Raw genomic sequence first — 22665 nt, 5'->3', positions numbered from 1 at the left:
CAGAATATACTACTAGACAAGCCAATAATTTAGTTTAACTAGAAATTATAATTACAATTTACTAAGTGAAAATGCCATATTGAAATTATGATTGATTATTCTATAGTTACAGTTTAAGCAACTTTTTCCTAAACCAGTGTAGTGATTAATTCTTGACACCTCATTCTGTGATAAAGACATACTTCAGACAGTCTTCATGGAACAAACTCATTCAACAAAGCTGATTATACATTCCATAAAGTAAACTACATTCTCTCGTCGAGTGGGTGAAGTCTGTTTCAAAAGGGGGGAAAGTGGGGCTCTGGCCGCCAGTCCCTCAGCAGGCCCAGTGGGGAGCCCGCCCTCCTCTGGAATCCTCTTTAGTACATTCCCGGCTGAGGCACCTCAGGTCCTGCCATGCTAGGAGAGCTACTTGGTCCTCCATCCCCTCAGCCTGGCCAACTGCTACGGCGTCGAGTCCTCCTGCAGATTACTCCAAATGACCCACCCCAAGGTCCTGAACATCCAAGGCCTCTTGTCCAAGACAGACAGGAAATGGGTTCCCCAAAAGGGGCCTCTCTGAAGCTTAAAAAAGTGAAATTTACTTGCATTGTGCTACAGAAATAAAAAACTTAAAGATCTGTCCTTGGAAAACCACTAACTTGCAATTTCAGGGCCCTGACAGAGAATAAGAATTGTTTTAAGTACAGCACTCCTACTACTCCATTTAAAAATGCCAGTTAGGTTTTGTAAGATGTACAATCTATAATGCCAACATCGTCAGAATGACAGGTGACACCTGAATGAAACTGGCACTATCTTCCAGGAAGTCCTAGGATTTACAAGATGCTTTGGGGTTACCATCACAATAAGCCTCTGTGGGCAGGGACAAGAGATGCCACAAACCAAACACAAGGCAGGGTGGTGAATGGACGGAGAATGGAGGAACACCACTGGTCAGACGGCACATCTGACGGGCAGGCTAACTCGTGGAGGTCATGTCCGCAAATCCCAAGGGGCGAATGAGGGACAGGGACCCCTCTCCCCCGATTCTAGAGCCTGGGAAAATCTAGCCTCATCTCTCTGGACTGAACTCTTGAAAGTTTCCAGAGTGATGGAGGCAACAGCAGGGACGGGGTGGGGTGTCCCATGTCCCATGAACTAGGGGGAGGCAGTCCCTGAGCTGGTTCTGAGACTCCTTTAAGCTCCCACGGAATGCAGGGGTAGCTCCAGACATTCTCCTTCCCTGGCCCCAATCTGGGCAGCACAGTCTAGAGTAGGTTCTGAGTGTCCTCAGTGGGGAATGCTGGGATTTGGCTGAAATGCAAGTTGCATTAATGGTGCTTGGCAATGACGTCAGGGTTGACTACAGTGCTGCATATTTTCTTTCCATTTTTGGTAGGATGCTAAAACTATGGGTTCATTAACTACTTAACAGAGGAATAATTCAGTGGAGGCATCAAGGAGGCTGAACAGGATCCCTCTTCAGTAGTATACAGCCTTGACCAGAACAGCGGCCACAACGCCCAGGACGATGAGGAGCAGGAGACTGAGTTTTCCTTTGCTGAATCGTTTCAAAAGAAAGAATTTTGCCCAATCCACCTTTGACTGGCTGTTGGGGGGATATCTGAGTTTGTTAGCACCTTCTCTCTTTAAACTTTTCAATAAACAGGGACGTTGATGAGAAAAAGTATCGAAACTATGTTTTCCGTGATAAGCTCCCATCCCACTGGAACCCACGCCTCCGAAGGGCAGAGAGCTGAGCATGAAGTGCATGATCACGTCGTTGACTGTGACACCCCCGCTGGACGTGCAGTCAATCATCCGCCGGATAAGCTTGTTGTTATGAGAAAACACATAGAAAGCCAATGGCTTTTCGCGATCATTTATGAATTTTATGGCTTCATCGGCATTCTTTACAGGCACTATTGGAAGAATTGGTCCAAAAATTTCTTCTTGCATCACCTTGGTTTCAGGATCAACATCAGTAAGTATTGTTGGGGCTATGTAGCGGGTGGCTTCATCAGTCTCCCCACCAAAAGCTATCTTCTGTCCTTCAAGCAAACTCAGGAGCCTCTTAAAATGACGAAGGTTGATGATCCTTTCATAATCAGGAGATTCTTTTATATTTTCTCCATAAAATTCCTTCACAGTTTCCTTAATCTTCTGCACGATTTGACTCTGGAGAGATGGTTCACAGAGAATGTAGTCGGGAGCAATGCAGGTTTGACCACAGTTCATGTACTTCCCCCAGGCTATGCGTCTGCAGGCGATGTCCAGGTCACAATCTTTGTCGATGTAGCACGGACTCTTCCCTCCCAGTTCCAGAGTCACAGGGGTCAGATGCTTGGCAGCAGCTGCCATGACAATTTTTCCAACCGCAGTGCTTCCAGTATAGAGAATGTGGTCAAATCGCTGCTTCAGGAGCTCGGTGGTTTCCTCAACACCACCATTAACCACAACATACAGGTCCTGGTCTAAATACTGGGGGAGGAGCTTAGCCAAGATGTTGGCTGTATTTTCACTTACTTCGGAAGGCTTGATAATCACAGCATTTCCTGCAGCAATGGCTCCTATCAGTGGCTGCATGGTGAGAGCGAAGGGGTAGTTCCAAGCCCCTATAATCAGGACGACCCCCAGGGGCTCTGGCTGGATGTAGGCCTCATCCATCATGGTGAGCAGGTTCTTCTTGGCTGGTTTAGCAGTAATCCACTCAGGAAGCTGCTCCAGCACGAGATCAACTTCCCCAAGAATGGTAATGACTTCCTGACTGTATGCATTCAGCTCACTCTTGCTCAGGTCCGAGGCGATGGCCGCCAGGATGTCCCTCTCGCGCTCCTGCACCATCCTGCGCAGCGCCTCGAGCTGCTGCAGCCGGAACCTCAGGGGTCGCGACCGGCCGCTCCGGAAAGCGTCGCGAACCTGCTGGACCAGGCGCTCCATGGCTCCCCTGCCCGATGCGTTCTCCGCAACCGCCAAGCCGGACGGCCGGCAGCCGCCGGGGGCGGGCTCCACCCCGCGCCGCGCGCCTATTGGTCGGGGCGGGAAGCGTGACCCCGACGGCGGTCCCGCCCACCGCCGGGAGCTGACCGCGGGCGGGGCCAGGCTGGGGTGCAGCCTCCCGACCCGACGGGTAGGGGGTGGGAGGGATCCCGGAGCGGCCTAGGTGCCGGTGGGGTGTGGGGAGCCGATCAATGTAAATCTTGGACTCGAACCTTCTGGACCCCCATTGGCCACCATATTATCTGCTATTGTGACTTCTCTGTGGAGTTGGGGAGGGTGACCAACCATCTCGTTTGCCTGAGACTGAGGGGGTGCTTTCGGTGTAAAAGCAGGGCAAGTCCCGAGCTAATCTGGATGAGTTTGTCACCATAGTGTTGGAACAGGGGCAGCAGGAGGGGAATAGGTAGGTAGGTGGGAGAGGACTAGCCAACTTTTGTTTACAAATTTAGTAATACTTAGAGCAAGTTTATGAAGTCAACACCATCGTACCCTTGTTTATAGAGAAAGCGAATCCTGTGTTCCCAGGCCTGACTGCACAGGCTCAGAGATCACACGTGTAAATATAGTGACATGAATTCTCAAGACTATATTTGTAATTCTCAGAGATTGGAAGCTGACTCCTCTGGAAGCAGAAGTCATTGGAATTTATGTTTCCATGGAGACCAATCATATCCAATCAGGCTGTGTTCACATATAGCCAGATCAGGACGACCCCCAGGGGCTCTGGCTGGATGTAGGGGTGAGGAGAGCTGCCGTCCCTGAGAAGAGGTGCATTTCTTAAGGAAAAGACGCTCAGCAGCACTTTCCTGAATATCCCCCAATGTCCATTCCATCATTTACAGCTTCAGTGGAGTCTCCATAGCAGTCTGCAAAATGTCAGTCTTACACAAGCCTTACATGGAGCACCATGGGGAGCAGTGGTTGAGAACATGGATTCAGGAGACAAGTCTCTGTTGCACCAATCACTGACTATGTGACCTTGGGCAAGTCACCTAACCTCTAAGCTTAGCTCCCTCATGTGTTAAACCGTGGACATAACAACACCATATGCTGTGGCTGCTGTAAAGATAAAAACAAATGGGATAATGCATGAAAAGCACAATGCCCAGTACCAGGACAGAGCAGGCAATTCAGAAATGTACACTCGCACCGGGCCAGTGTGGCTCAGTGGTTGAGCATCAACCATGAATCAAGAGGTCCCCATTTCGATTCCTGATCAGGGCACATGCCTCGGTTGCACGCTCGATCTGCAGTAGGGGGGGAGTGGGGGAGGAGGGGTGCAGGAGGCAGCCAATCAATGATTCTAGCTCTCTATCCCTCTCCCTTCCTCTCTCTAAAAACAATAAAAACATATTTTTAAAAGAGGGGAAAAAAGAAATGTACACTAGCTACTAATTGCCACCTGCCCACACTATGGCTTCAAATAAAAATAATCTACTTGGGAACTAACATGAAGGAGCAGATGATAGCTATACCTCATGACTGGCTTCTCCTAGCTTCACCTGCCCCATCCTTCTCTGCTCTGTCCCAATATCCACCCTTCTTCTGACTCTTTGGCCTGTTCATGACCAACTTGGTTCCTCCTGCTCCTGGCCCCTTTGGGTACCCAGCACTCACAGTTCCCAGAACCCCAGCCTGGGCACCAGGACCACAGCCTGAAGGGAGACCAGGCTGTGATCTATGCATACAGATGTGTGCCCTGGCTCCCTGCAGGACCTCAGCAGGCCCGAGAAGAGATAAAATGGGAACAATGAGGATGCTTTATCCTTTTGATAAATTAAATCAGGTAGCATCATGATTTAGATGGCATAATGTGACGCACACCTTTGAAAGTTTCATTACGATGTTCATGTTTATATGGTGGAGTGCTTAAAGGCTCAGGCGAGACACCAGGAATAGCTAAGAGGGAGAGATCTTGGAACAGTGATGTGGGTGATGTTTATGCTGATAAGAAGCCTGTGAGGCATCCAGCAAGAACCCTGGGAAAATGTGTGTTTTCTCAGTAGGAAGAATTCTGGCCCCTGGCCTGATGACTCAGTTGGCTAGAGCATCGTTCTGATACACCAAGGCTGTGGATTCAATCCCCTACCCCCGGTCAAAGCACATACAAGAATCAACTAATGAATGCATAAATAAGCAGAACAACATATCTATGTTCCTTCCTCTCTCTCTCTCTCTCAAAATAAATTTAAAAAAATTTTCTTAAAGAATTCTGCCCTACCTACACACACACACCCCTCTGCTGGTAACCTTCACCCATTTCTTCCCAACCTACATTTGGGGTCTTCATAGTCTATTTCCCACCACTGATCTTTGACTATTCAAAGAGCTTTCAGGCCCATCTAAGGACCACACACACATGCTTGGTGTATGAAGAGCGATGATGCTGATAGCTAATATTCTGCACACTTCCTCCGTGCCAGGTGCAGTGCAAACATTGAAACACAGTGATCAGCTTGATCTTCTCTGCAGCCCTTTGATGTTAGTAACATCGTTGATTCTTCATCAGCATCCCCTATTTACACATAAAGAAACTCAGTTTTATATAGACTAGAGGCCCGGTGCCCGAAATTTGTGCACGGGGGGTCGGGCGGGGGGGGGGTGTGCCTCAGCCCAGCCTGCACCCTCTCCAATCTGGGACTCCTCGAGGGATGTCCGACTGCCCTATCACAATCCAGGACTGCTGGCTCCCAACTGCTCGCCTGCCTGCCTTCCTGATTGCCCCTAACTGCTTCTGCCTGCCAGCCTGATCACCCCCTAACCACTCCCCTGCCAGGCTGATTGATGCCTAACTGCTCCCCTGCCAGCCTGTTTGCCCCTAACTGCCCTCCCCTGCAGGCCTGGTACCCCCCAACTGCTCTCCCCTGCAGGCCTGGGTCCCTCCCAACTGCCTTTCCCTGCAGGCCTGGTCGCCCCAACTTCCCTCCTCTGCCAGCTTGGTCACCCCTAACTGCCCTTCCCTGCAGGCTTGATCGCCCCCAACTGCCCTCCCTTGCAGGCCTGGTCCCTCCCAACTGCCCTCCCTTGCTGGCCATCTTGTGGTGGCCATCTTGTGTCCACATGGGGGCAGGATCTTTGACCACATGGGGGCAGCCATCTTGTGTGTTGGAGTGATGGTCAATCTGCATATTACTCTTTTATTAGATAGGATAGAGGCCTGGTGCATGGGTGGGGGCCAGCTGGTTTTCCCTGAAGGGTGTCCTGGATCAGGGTGGGGGTTCCCTTGGGGTGTGGGGCGGCCTGGGCGAGGGGCCTGTGGTGGTTTGCAGGCCGGCCACACCCCCTGGCGACCCAAGCGGAGGCCCTGGTATATGGGGTTTATTTATCCTTTATAACTGAAACTTTGTAGCCTGGAGCGGAGCCAAGCCTTCTGCTTGCTCTGTGGTGGCAGCCATTTCTGTTGGGATTTATGTATCTTCTATAATTGAAACTTTGTAGCCTGGAGTGGAGGCCTGGGCTGGCCAGGGTGTGCGGAAAGCTTGGCTTCCTCCATCGCCATGGGCAACCCTAGCTTCCTGCTCTTTCCAGCTCCGTGGCAGCTGCCATTTCTGTTTGGGTTTATGTATCTTCTATCATTGAAACTTTGTAGCCTTGAGTGGAGGCCTAGGCAGGCAAGGGCAGGCGGAAAGCTTGGCTTCCTCCATTGCCGGGGAAACCCAAGCCTCCCTCCTGCTCTCTGTGGCCATAGCCATCTTGGTTGGGTTTATTTGCATATTCACTCCTGATTGGCTGGTAGGTGTGGCTTGTGGGCATGGCTTGTGGGTGTAGCGGAGTGATGGTTAATTTGCATATTACTATTTTATTAGATAGGACAAGTAGCCAATCACTCACCTTTACAGAGACCAAGCTAATAAAGTGGCAGAGGTGGACTTTATGAAGCCAGAGCCCACCGCCTTCACCTGAGATGCGTTCCACTGACTCAAACACTTGGAGCTTGGGTTTCGTTATATCTGTACTGCCATCTGTGGATCTGTGCCAGCCCAGCAACCATGAGACCCAGTTCAGTGCCTGCAGCCCATTTGCTTGGAGTGCTATATATCCCCAATCTCAATCCACGTGGTTCAGGGGAGGCAGGGAAGGATTTCGTAAACATGACACAAAAAACACTAAATGTAAAGGATAATTTGATGAAATTAAAATCAATGCTTGTTGATTCAAAAACACTAAAGAAAGTGAAAAGCCACAAACTGGGAGAAGATCATTTCAACACACATAACTACAAACCATTAAGACATAGGCAATTAGAAATGGGGAAATGACCAGAACAGGTATTCCACAAACACAGAGACATGAATGGCAAATAAACATACAGAAAATTGGTCAAGCCCATTAGTCATTGACATGAAGATTAAGATCACAAAGAGGTACTATTTCACAACCACTAGGTTAGAAAAAAGTCTGATTGTGCCAACTATTGGCAAGATCCTAAAGATAATTTGTTATATTGTCTTCTAAAAGGTTAACATTTTGCCTTTTATATTAAAGTCTGTAATCTATCTTGAATGAATGGGAGTTGGGGGTTGGGCGTGAGAAAGTTGTTTTAGTCCCTATTTTTCTACATGAATAATCAATTGTCCTAGCACTTTTTGCTGAATTGACCCTCCTATCCCCACTGATCTGAAATGTCACCTTTACATAGACCAAGTTTCCCTACATGCATGGGTTTGTTTCTGGGGTTTCTGTTCTGTGTCATCAATGTCATGATCTATCCCTACATGAATACATACTGCCTTATTAACTATCTATATATATAAAAAGCCAGGAATCAGAACACTGGAACCACCAGAATGACCAGAACAACTGGTCCCTATGACGCCCACTGCGGCTGGCCAACTGGCCCAATCAGGAGCGGGCTGGCCAGCCAACATCCCGTGGCCCCTCCTCCTGGCCAACCCTGCCCCCGATGCCCCCCCCCCCCCCACAAATCGGGGGTGAGGCTGGCCAACCTCCCACATCCCCTCCTCCCTGCCAGCCCAGCCCCGATTGGTCCCCATTGGGGCAGGCTGGCTGGACCCCACTCGTGCATGAATTTGTGCACCAGGCCTCTAGTATTTTTATAAGTCTTGATATCTATTTTTTCTTCTCCATTGGGAGTATTTTGGCTTCTCTTGGACCTTTGAAGTTTAGAATCAGCTCATCATCTTCTAGAAAAGCCCTGTTGAGATTTTGATTGAAATTGTTTCTGATTTTGAAGGAAGCATTTCTAAATTTCATTATTTACAATGATATTGGTTGTAGGTTTTTTTGTTGTTTTTTGGGTTTTTTTGGTAGATGCCTTTTAACTGGTTAAGGAAGTTCTCTTCTTAGTTTCCTATGAGTTATTACCATGAGGGACTGTCAAGTGTTATTTTTTGTTTATTCTTTTTTATTTATTTTCCTTCATATAGAGTTTATTGGGGTGACACTGCTAACAAAATTATACAGGTTTCAGGAATACAATTCTATAATACATCATCTGTGCACTGTATTGTGAATTCACCACTTCAAGTCAAGTCTCCATCCATCCCCCATTTATCTCCCTTTTACCCTCCTCTATTTCCCCTCCCCCAGGGCAATCACCATACTGTTGTCCATGTCCATGAGTTTTTTTCTCTTTTTTGCTCTATCCTTACACCCACCTGCCCCGCTATCCTGTCAAATGTTATTTTAAAAATTTGAATCTATTGACATGATCTTATAGTTCTCCTTTAACATGTTGATGTGGTTAACTACAGGAATATATTTCTTTTTTAAAATTTATTTATTGGTTTTTAGAGAGAAAGGAAGGGAGAGAGAGAAACATTGATTTGTTGTTCTACTTATTTATACACTAGAGGCCCGGTGCATGAAATTTCTTGCACTGGGGGAGGAGGGTGTGTCCCTCAGCCTGGCCTGCACCCTCTCACAGTCCAGGATCCCTTGAGGGATGTCTGCCTGCCTGCTTACACCCACTCCCCACTGTGGAGCGGGCCTAAGCCAGCAGGCAGACATCCATCTCGCAGTCCAGGGCCCCTCACTCCTTACTGCCCCTCTACAGTGGAGGCAAGAGAGGCTCCCGCCACCGCCACTGCGCTTACCAGCTGTGAGCCTGGCTTCTGGCTGAGCCGTGCTCCCCCTGTGGGAGTGCACTGACCACCAGGGGGCAGCTCCTGCATTGAGCGTCTTCCCCCTAGTGGTCAGTGCGTGTTATAGCAACTGGTTGTTCTGCCATTCGGTCGATTTGCATATTAGGGTTTTATTATATAGGATTTATTGGTTGCTCCTTGTATGTGCCCTGACCAGGAATCAAACCCGAAACCTTGGCGTATCAAGATGATGCTCTAACCAACTGAGCTGCCCGGCAGGAATATATTTCTTAATGTTAAACTGTTCTGGCATTGCTGGCATATACTTAACTTGATTATAATATATCATTATTTTTATATATTGCTGGTTTCAATGTGCTAATATTTCATTTAGGATTTTTGCTTCTATGCTTTTGAGTGATTTATAAGTAATATTGGTCAGATCTTGTTTTTTTTTAATATTTTATTAATTTTTTACAGAGAGGAAGGGAGAGGGATAGAGAGTTAGAAACATCGATGAGAGAGAAACATCGATCAGCTGCCTCCTGCACGCCCCCTACTGGGGATGTGCCCGCAACCAAGGTACATGCCCTTGACCAGAATGGAACCTGGGACCTTTCAGTCCAAAGGCCAATGCTCTATCCACTGAGCCAAACTGGTTAGGGCTGATCTTGTTTTGATATTGAATTTAGACTGGCATCTTAGAGGGAGGTGGGATGTGTTCTCTCTCTTCCTATTTTCCAGAAGAGCTTATGAGAGAGTAGAATGATCTATTCCTTAAAAGTTGAGACTTGCTTCTAGGACCATCTGGACTTAATGTTTCCTTTAACTAAAGATTTCATCAATTTATTTTTTAAAAATATATTTTATTGATTTTTTACAGAGTGGAAGGGAGAGGGATAGAGAGCTAGAAACATTGATGAGAGAGAAACATCGATCAGCTGCCTCCTGCACACCCCACACTGGGGATGTGCCTGCAACCAAGGTACAGGCCTTGACCGGAATCGAACCTGGGACCCTTCAGTTCACAGGTCGACGCTCTATCCACTGAGCCAAACCGGTTAGGGCTCATCAATCTACGCTAATAAAAGAGAAACATGCAAATTGACCGTACCTCCGCCACGCCCACCAGCCAATCAGGAGAAAGTATGCAAACTAACCCAACAAAGCTGGCAGTGGCCACAGAGCTGGAGCGAGCAGGAGGCTTGGGTTGCCCCTGGCGATGGAGGAAGCCAAGCTTCCCGCCCGCCCTGGCTGGCCCTGGCCTCCGCTCAAGGCTACTAAGTTTCAATTATAGAAGATAAATAAATCCCAGATACCTGCTTCCAGCTGGCCCTGGCCTCCACTCAAGGAAGCACTGAAAAAAAGAGAAAAGAAAAAAAGGAGGGGCTGGGAGCCTGGGTCGCCGGGGGGTGTGGCCAGCCTGAAAACAGCCCTCAGCCCCTCACACCCCCATGGGGTGAGGGTCCCCACTGGGGGGCTTGGCCAGCCTGCACCTCAGCAGGGACCCCGACCCTGAAGGGGGTGTGGCCAGCCTGAAAACGGCCCTCAGCCCCTCACCCAGGCTGGCCAGGCACCCTAGTGGGGACCCCCACCCTGAAGGGGGTGTGGCCAGCCTGAAAAGGGCCCTTAGCCCCTCACCCAGGCTGGCCAGGCACCCCAGTGGGACCCCCCACCCTGAAGGGGGTGTGGCCAGCCTGAAAATGGCCCTCAGCCCCTTACCCAGGCTGACCACGCTTCCATGGAGTAAGAGTCCCCGCTGGGGGTGTGGCCAGCCTGCAAACAGCCATCAGCCCCTCACCCAGGCTGGCCAGGTACCCCAGTGGGAACCCCCACCCTGAAGGGGGTGTGGCCAGCTTGAAAACATTCCTCAGCCCCTCACCCAGGCAGGCCACGCCCCAAGGGAACCCCCACCCTGATCCAGGACACCCTTCAGGGCAAACCAACCGGCCCCCACCAGTGCACTAGGCCTCTATCTATGCTAATTGGACTAGGAGACCTTCCAGGAGACCTTCCAGACATTCTTCTGGACAAAGCCATGGTCGAGGGGCCGAGGTAGAGGTGGTTAGAGGTCAAGAGGGGAGGGCAGTTGTGGGTGATCAGGCTAGGATGGGATGGCAGTTGTGGGAGATCAGGCTGGTGGGGGCAGGGCTGTTGGGGGTAAGCAGACCAGCAGGGGGGCCAGTTGGGGGCAAACAGGCCATCAGTGGGGGTCAGTTGGAGGTGGTCAGGACAGCAGTGGGGGGCAGTTTGGAGTGAGCAGGCCAGCAGGGGAGCAGTTGGGGGCGAGCACGCTAGTGGGGAGGGGAGGTGGGGGTGAGCAGGCCAGCAGGGGGGGCAGTTAGGGGTGATCAGGTGGCGGTGGGGGCAGTTGGGAGCAAGCAGGCCAGCAGGCAGAGTGGTTAGGGGCAATCAGGCAGGCAGGCAGGCAGGTGAGGGGTTAGAAGCCAGCAGTCCCGGATTGTGAGAGGGATGTCTGACTGCCAGTTTAGGCCCGATTCCTGTAAACCGGCAGTAGGACATCCTTTGAGGGGTCCCAGATTGGAGAGGGTGCAGGCTGGGCTGAGGAACACCCCCCTCCCCCGCACAAATTTCGTGCACCGGGCCACTAGTTTCTTTAATTATAAAATTCATGTTTTCTATAGTTTAGAACTGAGATTTTGCTAGTCAATTGAACTTTTAATCATTATTATAGTGATCCTTTCTATCCTTAGTAATGGTTTTTATCAGTCTATGCTATCTAATATTACATAGCTATGCTCGCTTCCTTTTAAGTAGTATTTGTCAGGTGTTCATTTTCCACACTTTTACTTTCAACCTTTCCAAATTCCTATGTTTTAGAAGTGCTTCTTGAAATAGTGACTTGATTTTTAAACATCCGGTTTGACAATTTCCAACTTTTAACTGATGAGTTTGGTTAATTTACATTTACTGAGTTAGTATATCTGGACTTATTTTACTATCTTTCTTGCAAGTATGGAGTCTTGCTTTTTTAATACTTCTTTGGGGTTGAATGGTGTTTATTTGCTTTTTTTATTGGCTTATGTTATCTTCTCTCCACCCCCCACCTTTTACTGGTTTGAAACTTACATAACTTATTTGTATTATATTACAAATACTATTGACATTTTACCACACCTATTTAACAAAAGCTAAAGTTAATATTTTAATTCCCTTCCCACACAAATGCAAAGTCATTTGAACACTTTAACTCTGATCACCTCTCAATTTATTGCTGCCCAGTATTTTGGTTCTGACTTGTTTAAACCTATACTTTTTTTTTTTATTGTTGTTGTCAGCACTATTGTTTTGTACAAAAATTTTTGTTTAGATTCACTATATTTACCAATTTCTTCACTCATGATTTCTCCTTGCATTTCAATTCTAAATTGGGTCATTTTTCTTCTTTCTGAAGTGCATCTCTGAAGTTCATTTAGTTAAGTCTTCCAGTCGAAAATTCATTTTGTTTTTTCAGTATTTTACCCTCATTCTAGAAATGGTGACTTTCCAATCCTCAGTCTTTGAAGATATTTCTACTATCTTTTTGCTTCTGGTGTTGCCATTGAGTAATCTGCTCACAGTCTATCTAATTCCTTCTTTCGTGATTAATCTCTCTAGCTGCTTTTAAGATCTTTGTTTTTAGTATTTGCAGTCTCACTACAATGTTTCTTGGTATTATTTATCCTACTTTAGATATGTTATGCTTTGTGTATCTGTGGATTCATGTCCTTTTTCTACCCTGGAAATTCTTAGCCATTACTACCTCAAATATGGCCTCTCCTTTTTTATCTCTGTGGTACTGATTAAATGGATTTTGATCTTCTCAGTCTATCCTGCATATTCCATATCTTTTCTTTTTTTTAATTTAATAAATCTTTATTGTTCAGATTATTACAATTGTTCCTCTTTTTTCCCCCCATAGCTTCCCTCCACCCAGTTCCCACCCCACACTCTGCCCTTACCTCCCCCACACTGTCCTCATCCATAGGTGTACGCTTTTTGTCCAGTCTCTTCCCGCACCCCCCACACCTCTTTCCCCCAAGAATTGTCAGTCCACTCCCTTTCTATGCCCCTGATTCTATTATATTCACCAGTTTATTCTGTTCATCAGATTTTTTATTCACGTGATTTTTAGATTCACTTGTTGATAGACATGTATTTGTTGTTCATAATTTTTATCTTTACCTTTTTCTTCTTCTTCCTCTTCTTAAAGAATACCTTTCAGCATTTCATATAATACTGGTTTGGTGGTGATGAACTCCTTTAGCTTTTTCTTATCTGTGAAGCTCTTTATCTGCCCTTCAATTCTGAATGATAGCTTTGCTGGGTAGAGTAATCTTGGTTGTAGGTTCTTGCTATTCATCACTTTGAATATTTCTTGCCACTCCCGTCTGGCCTGCATAGTTTCTGTTGAGAAATCAGCTGACAATGGTATGGGTGCTCCCTTGTAGGTAATTAACTGTTTTTCTCTTGCTGCTTTTAATATTCTCTCTTTGTCTTTTGTTCTTGGCATTTTAATTATGATGTGTCTTGGTGCGGTCCTCTTTGGATTCCTTTTGTCTGGGGTTCTGTGCGCTTCCTGGACTTGTAAGTCTATTTCTTTCACCAGGTGGGGGAAGTTTTCGGTCTTGCTCTCTCTCTTCTTCTGGCACCCCCCATAATTCAGATGTTGGTATGCTTGAAGTTGTTCCAGAGGCTTCTTACACTATTTTCAAATTTTTGGGTTCTTTTTTCTTTTTGCTTTTCCAGCTGAGTGTTTTTTGCTTCTTTGTATTTCAACTCTTTGACTTGATTCTTGCGGTACTCTAGTCTGCTGTTGGGTCTCTGTATAATATGTTTTATTTCAGTCAGTGTATGTTTAATTTCTAGTTGGTCCTTTTTCATATCCTAGAGGGTCTCGCTAAATTTATCGGCCTTTCCTAGGAAATTCTTGAAAAACCTTGTAACCGTGGTTTTGAACTCTATATCCAGTCATTTGCTTTCCTCCATTTCTGTCATTTGTGATCTGTTTCTTTGTCTCCGCATTTTCGTTGCTTCCCTGAGTTGGTAGAGTAGCTTTGTGTGGTAGGTGTCCTCTAGGGCCTAGTGCAGGGGTGGGCAAACTTTTTGACTCGAGGGCCACAATGGGTTCTTAAACTGGACCAGAGGGCCGGAACAAAAGCATGGATGGAGTGTTTGTGTGAACTAATATAAATTCAAAGTAAAGGAGCGGAGGGGAGAGCAAGAGAACCGGATAGAACAGCCGGATCCGGCCCGCGGGCTGTAGTTTGCCCACGGCTGGCCTAGTGGCTCAGCCTCCCCAGTTACCTGAGGTGGACACTCTTGGTGCACCCCTTTGTTCTGTGTGCTCAGCCTTCTTGTAGTTAAGTCTTGATTGTTGTTGGTATCACTGGGAGGAATTGACCTCCAGGCCAACTGGCTGTGAGGATCAGCTGTGTCTACACTGGGAACACTTCTGAGCTGGAGACACTCTTATGAGACAAGACTTGCAAAATTGCAAAAGCCTCTGTGCTCAGCTTGGATGAGGCGGAGTTTCAGGGTGGAGCAGACAGCCTTGGTTTCCCATCAGCCCTGCCCTATGAGGCCCCTGGGTTTTAGTGTCCCTCAGTAATTGCTGCCAGCACCTCTGAGAGAAAGCCGCCCTCAAGTTTCTCCCACTTCCAGACAGTCCAGTTTCTCCCCGAATGAGTCGGGGTTCCCAGAAACTTGCCCTGAACTGGAGTTCAGTGCAGTTGAGAGCTTCCTTCTCCCTCCTGCTTTAGAAATCCAGCCGCGCACTCAGCCGCCCGTGCATTCAGCAGTCAGTCCTCTCTGCGCGCGCGCCTCCTGACCTCTGCCTTCTGCAGCTCCCGAGTCTCAGTGTACTTTCTCTTTTCCTGACAGTCCAGATTCCTCCCGAATGAGTCTGGTTTCCCAGCGTCTCACCCAGGACTGGAGTTCAGTGCAGTCGGGAGCTTTCTTCTCCCTCCCGCTTTAGAAAGCCAGCCACGCACTCAGCCGCCCATGCACACAGCCGCCCGTCCTCTCCTTGTGTGAGTCTCCGTACCTCAGCCTTTTGCAGCTCCTCTGAGTCTCAATGTGCTTTCCTCTTTTCTTCTAGTTGTAGAATTTCCACTCAGCCAGCTTTCCTGTGTTTCTGGATGGAGTCCGTTTTGTCTTTTAGTTGTAGTTTTGATATTGTTGTGCGAGGCAGCAGTTTAGATGTTTACCTATGCCGCCATCTTGGTTTCTCCCTATTCCATATCTTTTCAAAAATATTTTCATGTCATATCACTCCATGCTGAATTCTATGTAATCGCTTCAGATATGTTTCCCAAATCACTGTTTGGTCAATCATATCTATGAGAATCCTGGGTGCTTTCCTACAGAAAGCATCCTTATTTTGTTTATGGTTGGGAGTGAAGGAATGCTACCCATCTGAGACCACTTTGGCTCATTTAAAGGGTCCTGATAAGTATGGGACTCTAGGTTCAGCTACTCCAAATTAGAGCTGGATGAGATCTCCCAATATTGGTTAGGGTCTGATATACATTTGTTGTTGGGACAACCTTGCATTTCACATTTATTTGCTTTTCACTGTCCCCTACCCTTATTTTGACACACTTTCAGCCCAGCAACAGGTGACAAAGTCTATTTTATCTAGGATAGAGGTGTTTTGAGAAAAAGCATGCTTTAGAATATCTGGTGTACCATATGTTGAGATACAATTTGAATTTTAAAAGTTGAAAAGTGAGACTATTAAATTTCACCATGTTTTTTGGCATATTCCACATTATTGAAACAATTTGGAACCCAAATTTTCTCCTCAGCTTTTCTTGATTTAAAAATTGATGGCAAGTCTGGATTTTTGTTTATCTAAATTCTTTTTTTTTTTTTTTTTAATGTCAGAGAACTAGAGCATTCAACTAGAAAATTGCTTCCACATAGATACATAGAAGAGACTGACAGCTGTCAGAGCAGAGGAAGGTGGGAGTTGGGGAACTGGATGAAAAAAGGTGAAGAGAATAAGCAAAAAAAAGTACCTCCGTGTGTGTGTGTGTGTGTGTGTGTGTGTGTGTGTGTGTGACATAGACAAGGACAACAGTATGTGATAGCCAGAGTGAAAGGAGGGTGGGGGAAGTTGGAACTGGGCAAAGGGGGGAATAAATGGTGATGGAGACTTGACGTTGAATGGTGAGTGCACAATGCAGTATGCAGATGATATATTATTGAATTGTACACTTGAAACCTGTATGGTTTTATTAACCAATGTCACCACAATAAATTCATTTTAATAAAAATAAAATAAAATTGCTTCCAGTCTAATATTGTCAGATGAAAGAAAGTTGGACCACTGTTTGACCTATGAATTCACTGGCCTGTGATGTTATGCAGTCTAGATTGCTTTATCTTGCCCATAAACAGATAATAAACTCTTTGTCCAAAGCCTACTACAGTCTGGGTTCTGTATGTAATCCAAATCTACTTACACTAGTAACTGTGAAAAATCATTCCTTTGCTGTGATTATGCACAGTGAACCCATACAAGCTGTTGGTATATCTTTTGTTCTAGTTTAATAATCATGTGCAGAACTTTTCTAGAAATCAACACCAGACCACTTGGTCTCTGGATTTGTATATTAATCTTTCTCCCTATTTGACATGGGACCCTCACTCTAATTAGAGACTTCTTGTTTCTGAGTTCATTTCTAAATATCCTCTTGGTACCCTGGGCAGTACTTTCTCTTGACCTGACACACTGAACTAATTAAAACTGCTGAGTGTTCTTTCCCTGTCTTTTCTTCCTGCCCTGGGCTTGGTTTCTCTCTTTGTGATATTCTAACCTGACCAAATGGAAGCTCTTTCTCCGTGATGAAGACGAAGTAAAATAGGAAACTGGTAGCTTTGATTTTCCTCTGACATCTGTTATCATCACATATGCTCATTTCCTTTTTTATTCATCTTCTTGATCCAAATGTGAATTTAATAAATTAAAAATTTCCCGTCTTTAGAATTTCAGTCTCAACCACTCCGAGCATTAGTTTCCCTTGCCTCTTGTTAAAGGTCTAGGTTAATTTTCTGGAAATTTCTGACCTTCCAACTTACATACAGGTGCTTGGGCAACCTGGCCCAGAGCTCCTTGTGCAGTCCCACTGCTCCCCCGAGGTCTCCCCTTTCCTTCCATCCTCTCTGGCTAGTGCTATGCTCACCTGGCAGTTTCAGTAGTTTTAGAGCCTCCTTGTTATTGAGTCCTTCCTCCCATGATCATATGCTACATTTGACATAGGCTGACTTGTTTTCTGATCTACTTTTATTACTTAAGTCTTGCATTGATATTCCTTTTACAGGTGTATAAAACATCCTGTAATTTAGACTCTATTCCTTGAGAGAAGGATGTATCTTATGTATCTTCCACAGCTTGGGTCCTATACATAAGCAGATGCTCGATAAACATTTAATTCATAAACAAATGAATCTCTTTCCCTTCGGTGTGCCACTGAAGATTCTGATGTCGCCGTGGGCTGCCAACCTGGCTAGTGTTACAGGTGTTCTAAGAACAAGCAGCCATACCCAAAGTCTCGCTTCTGCCAAGGTGTCCCTGATGCCAACATCCACCTCTTTGACCTGATGCGGAAGAAGACAGGAGTGAAGGAGTTCCCACTCTGTGGCCACATGGCGCCCGATGAACTTGATGTCCGTTTTTGTGCCACAAGTACGTGGTGAAAAGCTGTGGCAAAGATGGCTTTCACCTCCGAGTGCGGCTCCACCCCTCCAACGTCATCTGCATCAACAAGATGTCCCGTAGAGGTGCTGACAAAACCCAGGGCACAGTGGTCAGAGCCCACATTGGTCAAGTTATCATATCCATCCGCACAAGCTATAGAACAAGGAGCATGTGATTAGGCTCTACACAGAGCCAAGTTCAAGTTCCCCGGCCACCAAAAGATCCATATCTCCAAGAAGAGGGGCTTTGCTAAGTTTAATGCGGATGAGTTTGAAGACATGGTGGCTGAGAAGCAGCTCATTCCAGATGGCTGTGGGGTTAAATGCACCCCTAATCTGGTCCCCTGGACAAATGGCGGGCCCTGCACTCGTCTGGGTGCTGACAACTCCTTACACCCACCAATAAATCTTAATTCCTGTTCAAAAAAAGAAAAAAATGAATTAGCAGTATTTTGAGTTGTTTAGAAAGAAGATGCTTTTTCTGCCTAAAAATATTCATAGTTCATAGATTTCTAGATACAAGCTCTTTCAAGGTCATACTTTGTCATATCTTTCTTATTTATTTGTTGTTAATCCTCACCTGGGGATATTTTTCCATTGATTTTTAAGGAGAGTGGAAGAGAGAGGGAAAGACAGAGAGAAACATCGATGGGAGAGAAACACATTGATTCGTTGCCTCCTGCACAAGCCTGACCAGAGCCCAGGCAGGGAAGGAACCTGCAACCAAGGCACATGCCCTTGACCGGAATTGAACCCGGGACCCTTTGGTCAGAGGCCGACGCTCTATCCACTGAGCCAAACCGGCCTGGGCTATTTATTTTTTAAATATATTTTTGTTGATTTCAGAGAGGAAAAGAGATAGAAACATCAATGATGAGAATCCTTAATGGTCTGCTTCCTGCATGCCCCCTACTGGGGATCAAGCCTGCATCTCGGGCATCTGCCCTGATGGGAATGGCACCATGACCTCCTGGTTCATAGGTCTACACTCAGCCACTGAGCCACACCGGCTGGGCTCATATTTAATTTCATTACTGGTTATGGCAGCAGGCATCTTAATGGTTAGAATGCAGACTTTGTGTTCAGACCTACACAATATGGTTTGGATTCTGACAGTATCACTTACTAGTCATGTAACTGTGGGTAGGTTATTTAACCTCTCTGAGTCTCAATTTCCTCATCTGTAAAATGCAGCCAATAATAATACACACCTCACAGGTTCAGTGAGATAATACATGTGAAGTACTGAACACAGAATGACTAATTAATGTCTGCTTGCTCTGTGCCACTCATCACGCTGGTCCCTGGGGATATAGAGGTGAAAAAAGAATTCACAACTAAGTGGGGTCAAAATGAATAAATAAATCATCATCTACAATGTGCTACAGGGTATGGATGATGGAACGACTAATTTTTCAGAGGTAATCAGGGAAGGCTGCTGCAAAGTGGTGATATCTGAATTGCACATGGGCCAGGTGCTCAGTGGTTGGCTCACAGTTGCCATGCAATACATGCTTGGAGAATGAATCATGCAAATTGCTCACAGGCCAGGGATGCTGCCAGCTGACATCTGAGTACACAGAGTACTTTGTGTTTTTCATTTTTCTCCTACATGCATTTCCATGTGCTGACATGGCCTTTGTATTTGTTGTTATTCATGATTCCATCATAATTTGTGTGTGACACCTGATGGAATAGTTTCTAATATTTTCTTATTATTAACTAGAGGCCCAGTGCACCAAATTCGTGCCCCGGCCCGCGGGGCAGCAACGAGGGCACGCAGGAACCACCTAAGAGAATGAAACAAACAAGGAACGCGAAGAACGGAGGCAAGACAAGGTTCTGATCAAGCCTCGTTTTTTATTCGAGTGTTGCGGTATATAAGCACTCAGGAGGGGAGGGGTAGGATAAGGAGTTGCCATGGGGTGATTGGTTGGGGACTGGGAATCTGTCCTAGCTGATTGGTTATTCTGATGTGGGAGGTTCTCCTGGCCCTTGGCGCGCACGGGCTTTCTTTGTTCTTGCTTAATCAGGACGTAGGGCTGACCAGGAAGTAAGACCAAATTCTGCTTTTATGGCTCCCGGCAAATTCGTGCATGGGGGGGGGGGGGTGTCCCTCAGCCCAGCCTGCACCCTTTCCAATCTGGGACCCCTCAAGGGATGTCCGACTGCCTGTTTAGGCCCATTCCTACTGGGATCGGGCCTAAACGGGCAGTTGGACATCCCTCTCACAATCTAGGACTGCTGGCTCCCAACTGCTCGCCTGCCTGCCTTCCTGATTGCCCCAACTGCTTTTGCCTGCCAGCCTGATCACCCCCTAATCACTCCCCTGCCAGCCTGATTGATGCCTAACTGCTCCCCTGCCAGCCTGATCACCCCCAACTGCCCTCCCCTGCAGGCCTGGTCCCCCCAACTGCCCTCCCCTGCCAGCCTCATCACCCCTAACTGCCCTCCCCTGCAAGCCTGGTCATCCCTAACTGCCCTCCCCTGCCAGCCTCATCACCCCTAACTGCCCTCCCCTGCAAGCCTGGTCACCTCTAACTGCCCTGTCCTTCAGGCCTGGTTCCCCCCAACTGCTCTCCCCTGCAGGCCTGGGTCCGCCCCAACTGTCCTTCCCTGCAGGCTTGATCGCCCCCAACTGCCCTCCCTTGTGGGCCTGGTCCCTCCCAACTGCCCTCCCCTGCTGACCATCTTGTGGTGGCCATCTTGTGTCCACATGGGGGCAGCCATCTTTGACCACATGGGGCAGCCATCTTGTGTGTGGGAGTGACAGGTCAATTTGCATATCATTCTTTTATTAGATAGGATAGAGGCCTGGTGCACGTGTGGGGGCTGGCTGGTTTTCCCTGAAGGGTGTCCAGGATCAGGATGGGGGTTCCCTTGGGGCGTGGGGCAGCCTGGGCAAGGGACCTGTGGTGGTTTTCAGGCTGGCCATGACCCTGGTGACCCAAGCGGAGGCCCTGGTATCTGGGATTTATTTATCTTCTATAAATGAAACTTTGTAGCCTTGAGTGGAGGCCAGGGCAGGCCAGGGCAGGGGAAACTTGGCTTCCTCCATTGCCAGGGAAACCCAAGCCTCCTGCTTGCTCCAGCTCTGTGGCTGCAGCCATCTTGGTTGGTTTAATTTGCATACTCACTCCTGATTGGCTGGTGGGCGTGGCTTGTGGTCAATTTGCATGTTCCTCTTTTTATTAGATAGGATAGACTCTAAGTTTTTGAGGGCAGCAAGTATGTCTTTGTTCACCCAAAGTGTATCTGGCATGTAGTGGGAATGTTGAATGAATGAATAAACTCCTTTGACTGCTGGCCCCACTATGTCCTGACTATGGGATCTTGAGTGAGTCACTTAACCTCTGTGCTTCAGTGTTCCCATCTGTAAAGTGGGTTAGCACATCTCACAGGTGGTGGTGAGAACTAAGTGAGATGATGCACAGGGTCCATCAGGTAATACATGTGCCTTAAATAGCGGTGACCATTGGCACCACTCAGCTCTAACTGGTATGCTGCCAAGTCCAGGAGAAGGTCACAAATGTGATAGGGTGAAGCCTGGGGTGCTACTGCACCTGCTGGCAGATGAGAGGTTCCAGAACTCCTTTCTAATGCTGGGGTGAGACCTGTCAGGTAATAAGGAGTCTCTATTTGGGATGCCATTAGGAATGTCGGTGGCCCCTTGGACTGCTCCCTGACCTCCCACCCTCCCCTGATTCTTTAGTGACATAGCTCAGGGCATTGGTGATTCAGAAAGGGTATTACAGGTGGGTCCCCTCATCTCCTCCTGCCTCCTTGGCTTCACTGTGAATCAGGGGGGAGGGGGGGGGAGAGGGCTAATTAAGGCTTCTCTCCTGTCAGTCAACAGATGAGTAAGAGTCACAGAGAATGTGACTCCCACTGGGCTCAACTCAGTGTATCAAAATATAAAACTAGGGGGAGTCCTAACTGGTTTGTCTCAGTGGATAGAGCATAGGCCTGCTGACTGAAAGGTCCCAGGTTCGATTCCGGACAAGGCCATGTACCTTGGTTGCGGGCACATCCCCAGTAGGAGGTGTGCAGGAGGCAGCTGATCGATGTTTCTAACTCTCTATCCCTCTCCCTTACTCTCTGTAAAAAATCAATAAAATACATTTAAAAAAAAAAAACTAGGGGGAAAAGTCTCTATATTTAGAAACTTCAGACCCTAGGAGGCCCCTGAGGCTGCAGGCTATGAATTTAAAAAAGGGCAATTGCACCTTTTTAAGGTTTTGGAGAGGAAAAAAAATTAAATTTAAGAATTGTTTTCAAGTTTCTAATACACCAGGTAAAGTTTATCGATGGCTCATGGGTAGGCCTTGTGGGAAGCCATTCATGCATTTCCTTCACTTATTTATTTATTCGCCCCCCTCAGCACCTTTTTGGGGAATGCACTCTGAGCCTAGATTGCTAAGTGGCTTGTGGGGATTAAAAGGCTGGCCAGTTTTATTCCTTGCTGCCTCTCTGGGCCTGCTCTGGGTGTGCTGGAAGACAGCTGGCGGGGAAAGGTTCACAGTGAGGACAGATAAGGCCTGAGAGGTGGAATTCACCGAAGCTCTGAGAACAATTCCAGGAAGGGAGTCAAATGCAGCTCCTGAAGTCTGAGTGATAAGGTGGACAACATCTTAGAAGGAGGTGATCCAGCCCAAGCCAGAGAGATTATCCCAAACTGGGCTGGATTCTAGGAACCGTGACAGAGGCAGATTTTATAGGGTGATCACCAGTGGTGTCAGAGATGCCCCTTTGCCATGTCACTGGGAATTATCCATGCCCAATTCTTACAACCCAGGATCTGCCCAGCCACACTTGCCAGCCTGGAGGGCTTGTGAGTACAGGCCGGGAAGCTGTCTTTGTGGTGGATTGAAATGGCCAAGAGTCCTTCTGGGCACTGGTCCCATCTAGGTCTGGAGAGAGAGGCAGACAACAAGCC

At 47.2% G+C, this 22665-nt stretch overlaps 1 protein-coding gene and 1 pseudogene across 2 annotated transcripts; one reads left to right on the top strand and one right to left on the bottom strand.

Annotated features, from left to right (window-relative positions):
- Positions 1–10: 10 nt before the first annotated feature.
- On the bottom strand, positions 11–2939 carry LOC308251269 (aldehyde dehydrogenase family 3 member A2-like). The gene is given in 3 exon segments (XM_080674414.1): positions 11–1440; positions 1442–1479; positions 1716–2939. Coding segments are annotated over 3 exon segments (1275 nt in total). The 5' UTR covers positions 2923–2939; the 3' UTR covers positions 11–1410.
- LOC308251824 (large ribosomal subunit protein uL16-like) lies at positions 2921–18112 on the top strand (annotated as a pseudogene). The gene is made up of 2 exons: positions 2921–3112; positions 17544–18112. The product of its transcript is annotated as a large ribosomal subunit protein uL16-like (transcript).
- The last annotated feature ends 4553 nt before the right edge of the window (positions 18113–22665 follow it).

The sequence above is a fragment of the Plecotus auritus genome (assembly GCF_963455305.1).
Source record: "Plecotus auritus genome assembly, chromosome: 6".
Classification (NCBI taxonomy): domain Eukaryota; kingdom Metazoa; phylum Chordata; class Mammalia; order Chiroptera; family Vespertilionidae; genus Plecotus; species Plecotus auritus.
The sequence above is the reverse complement of the archived record's forward strand: the minus strand, read 5'-3'. Positions and strand labels throughout refer to the sequence as shown.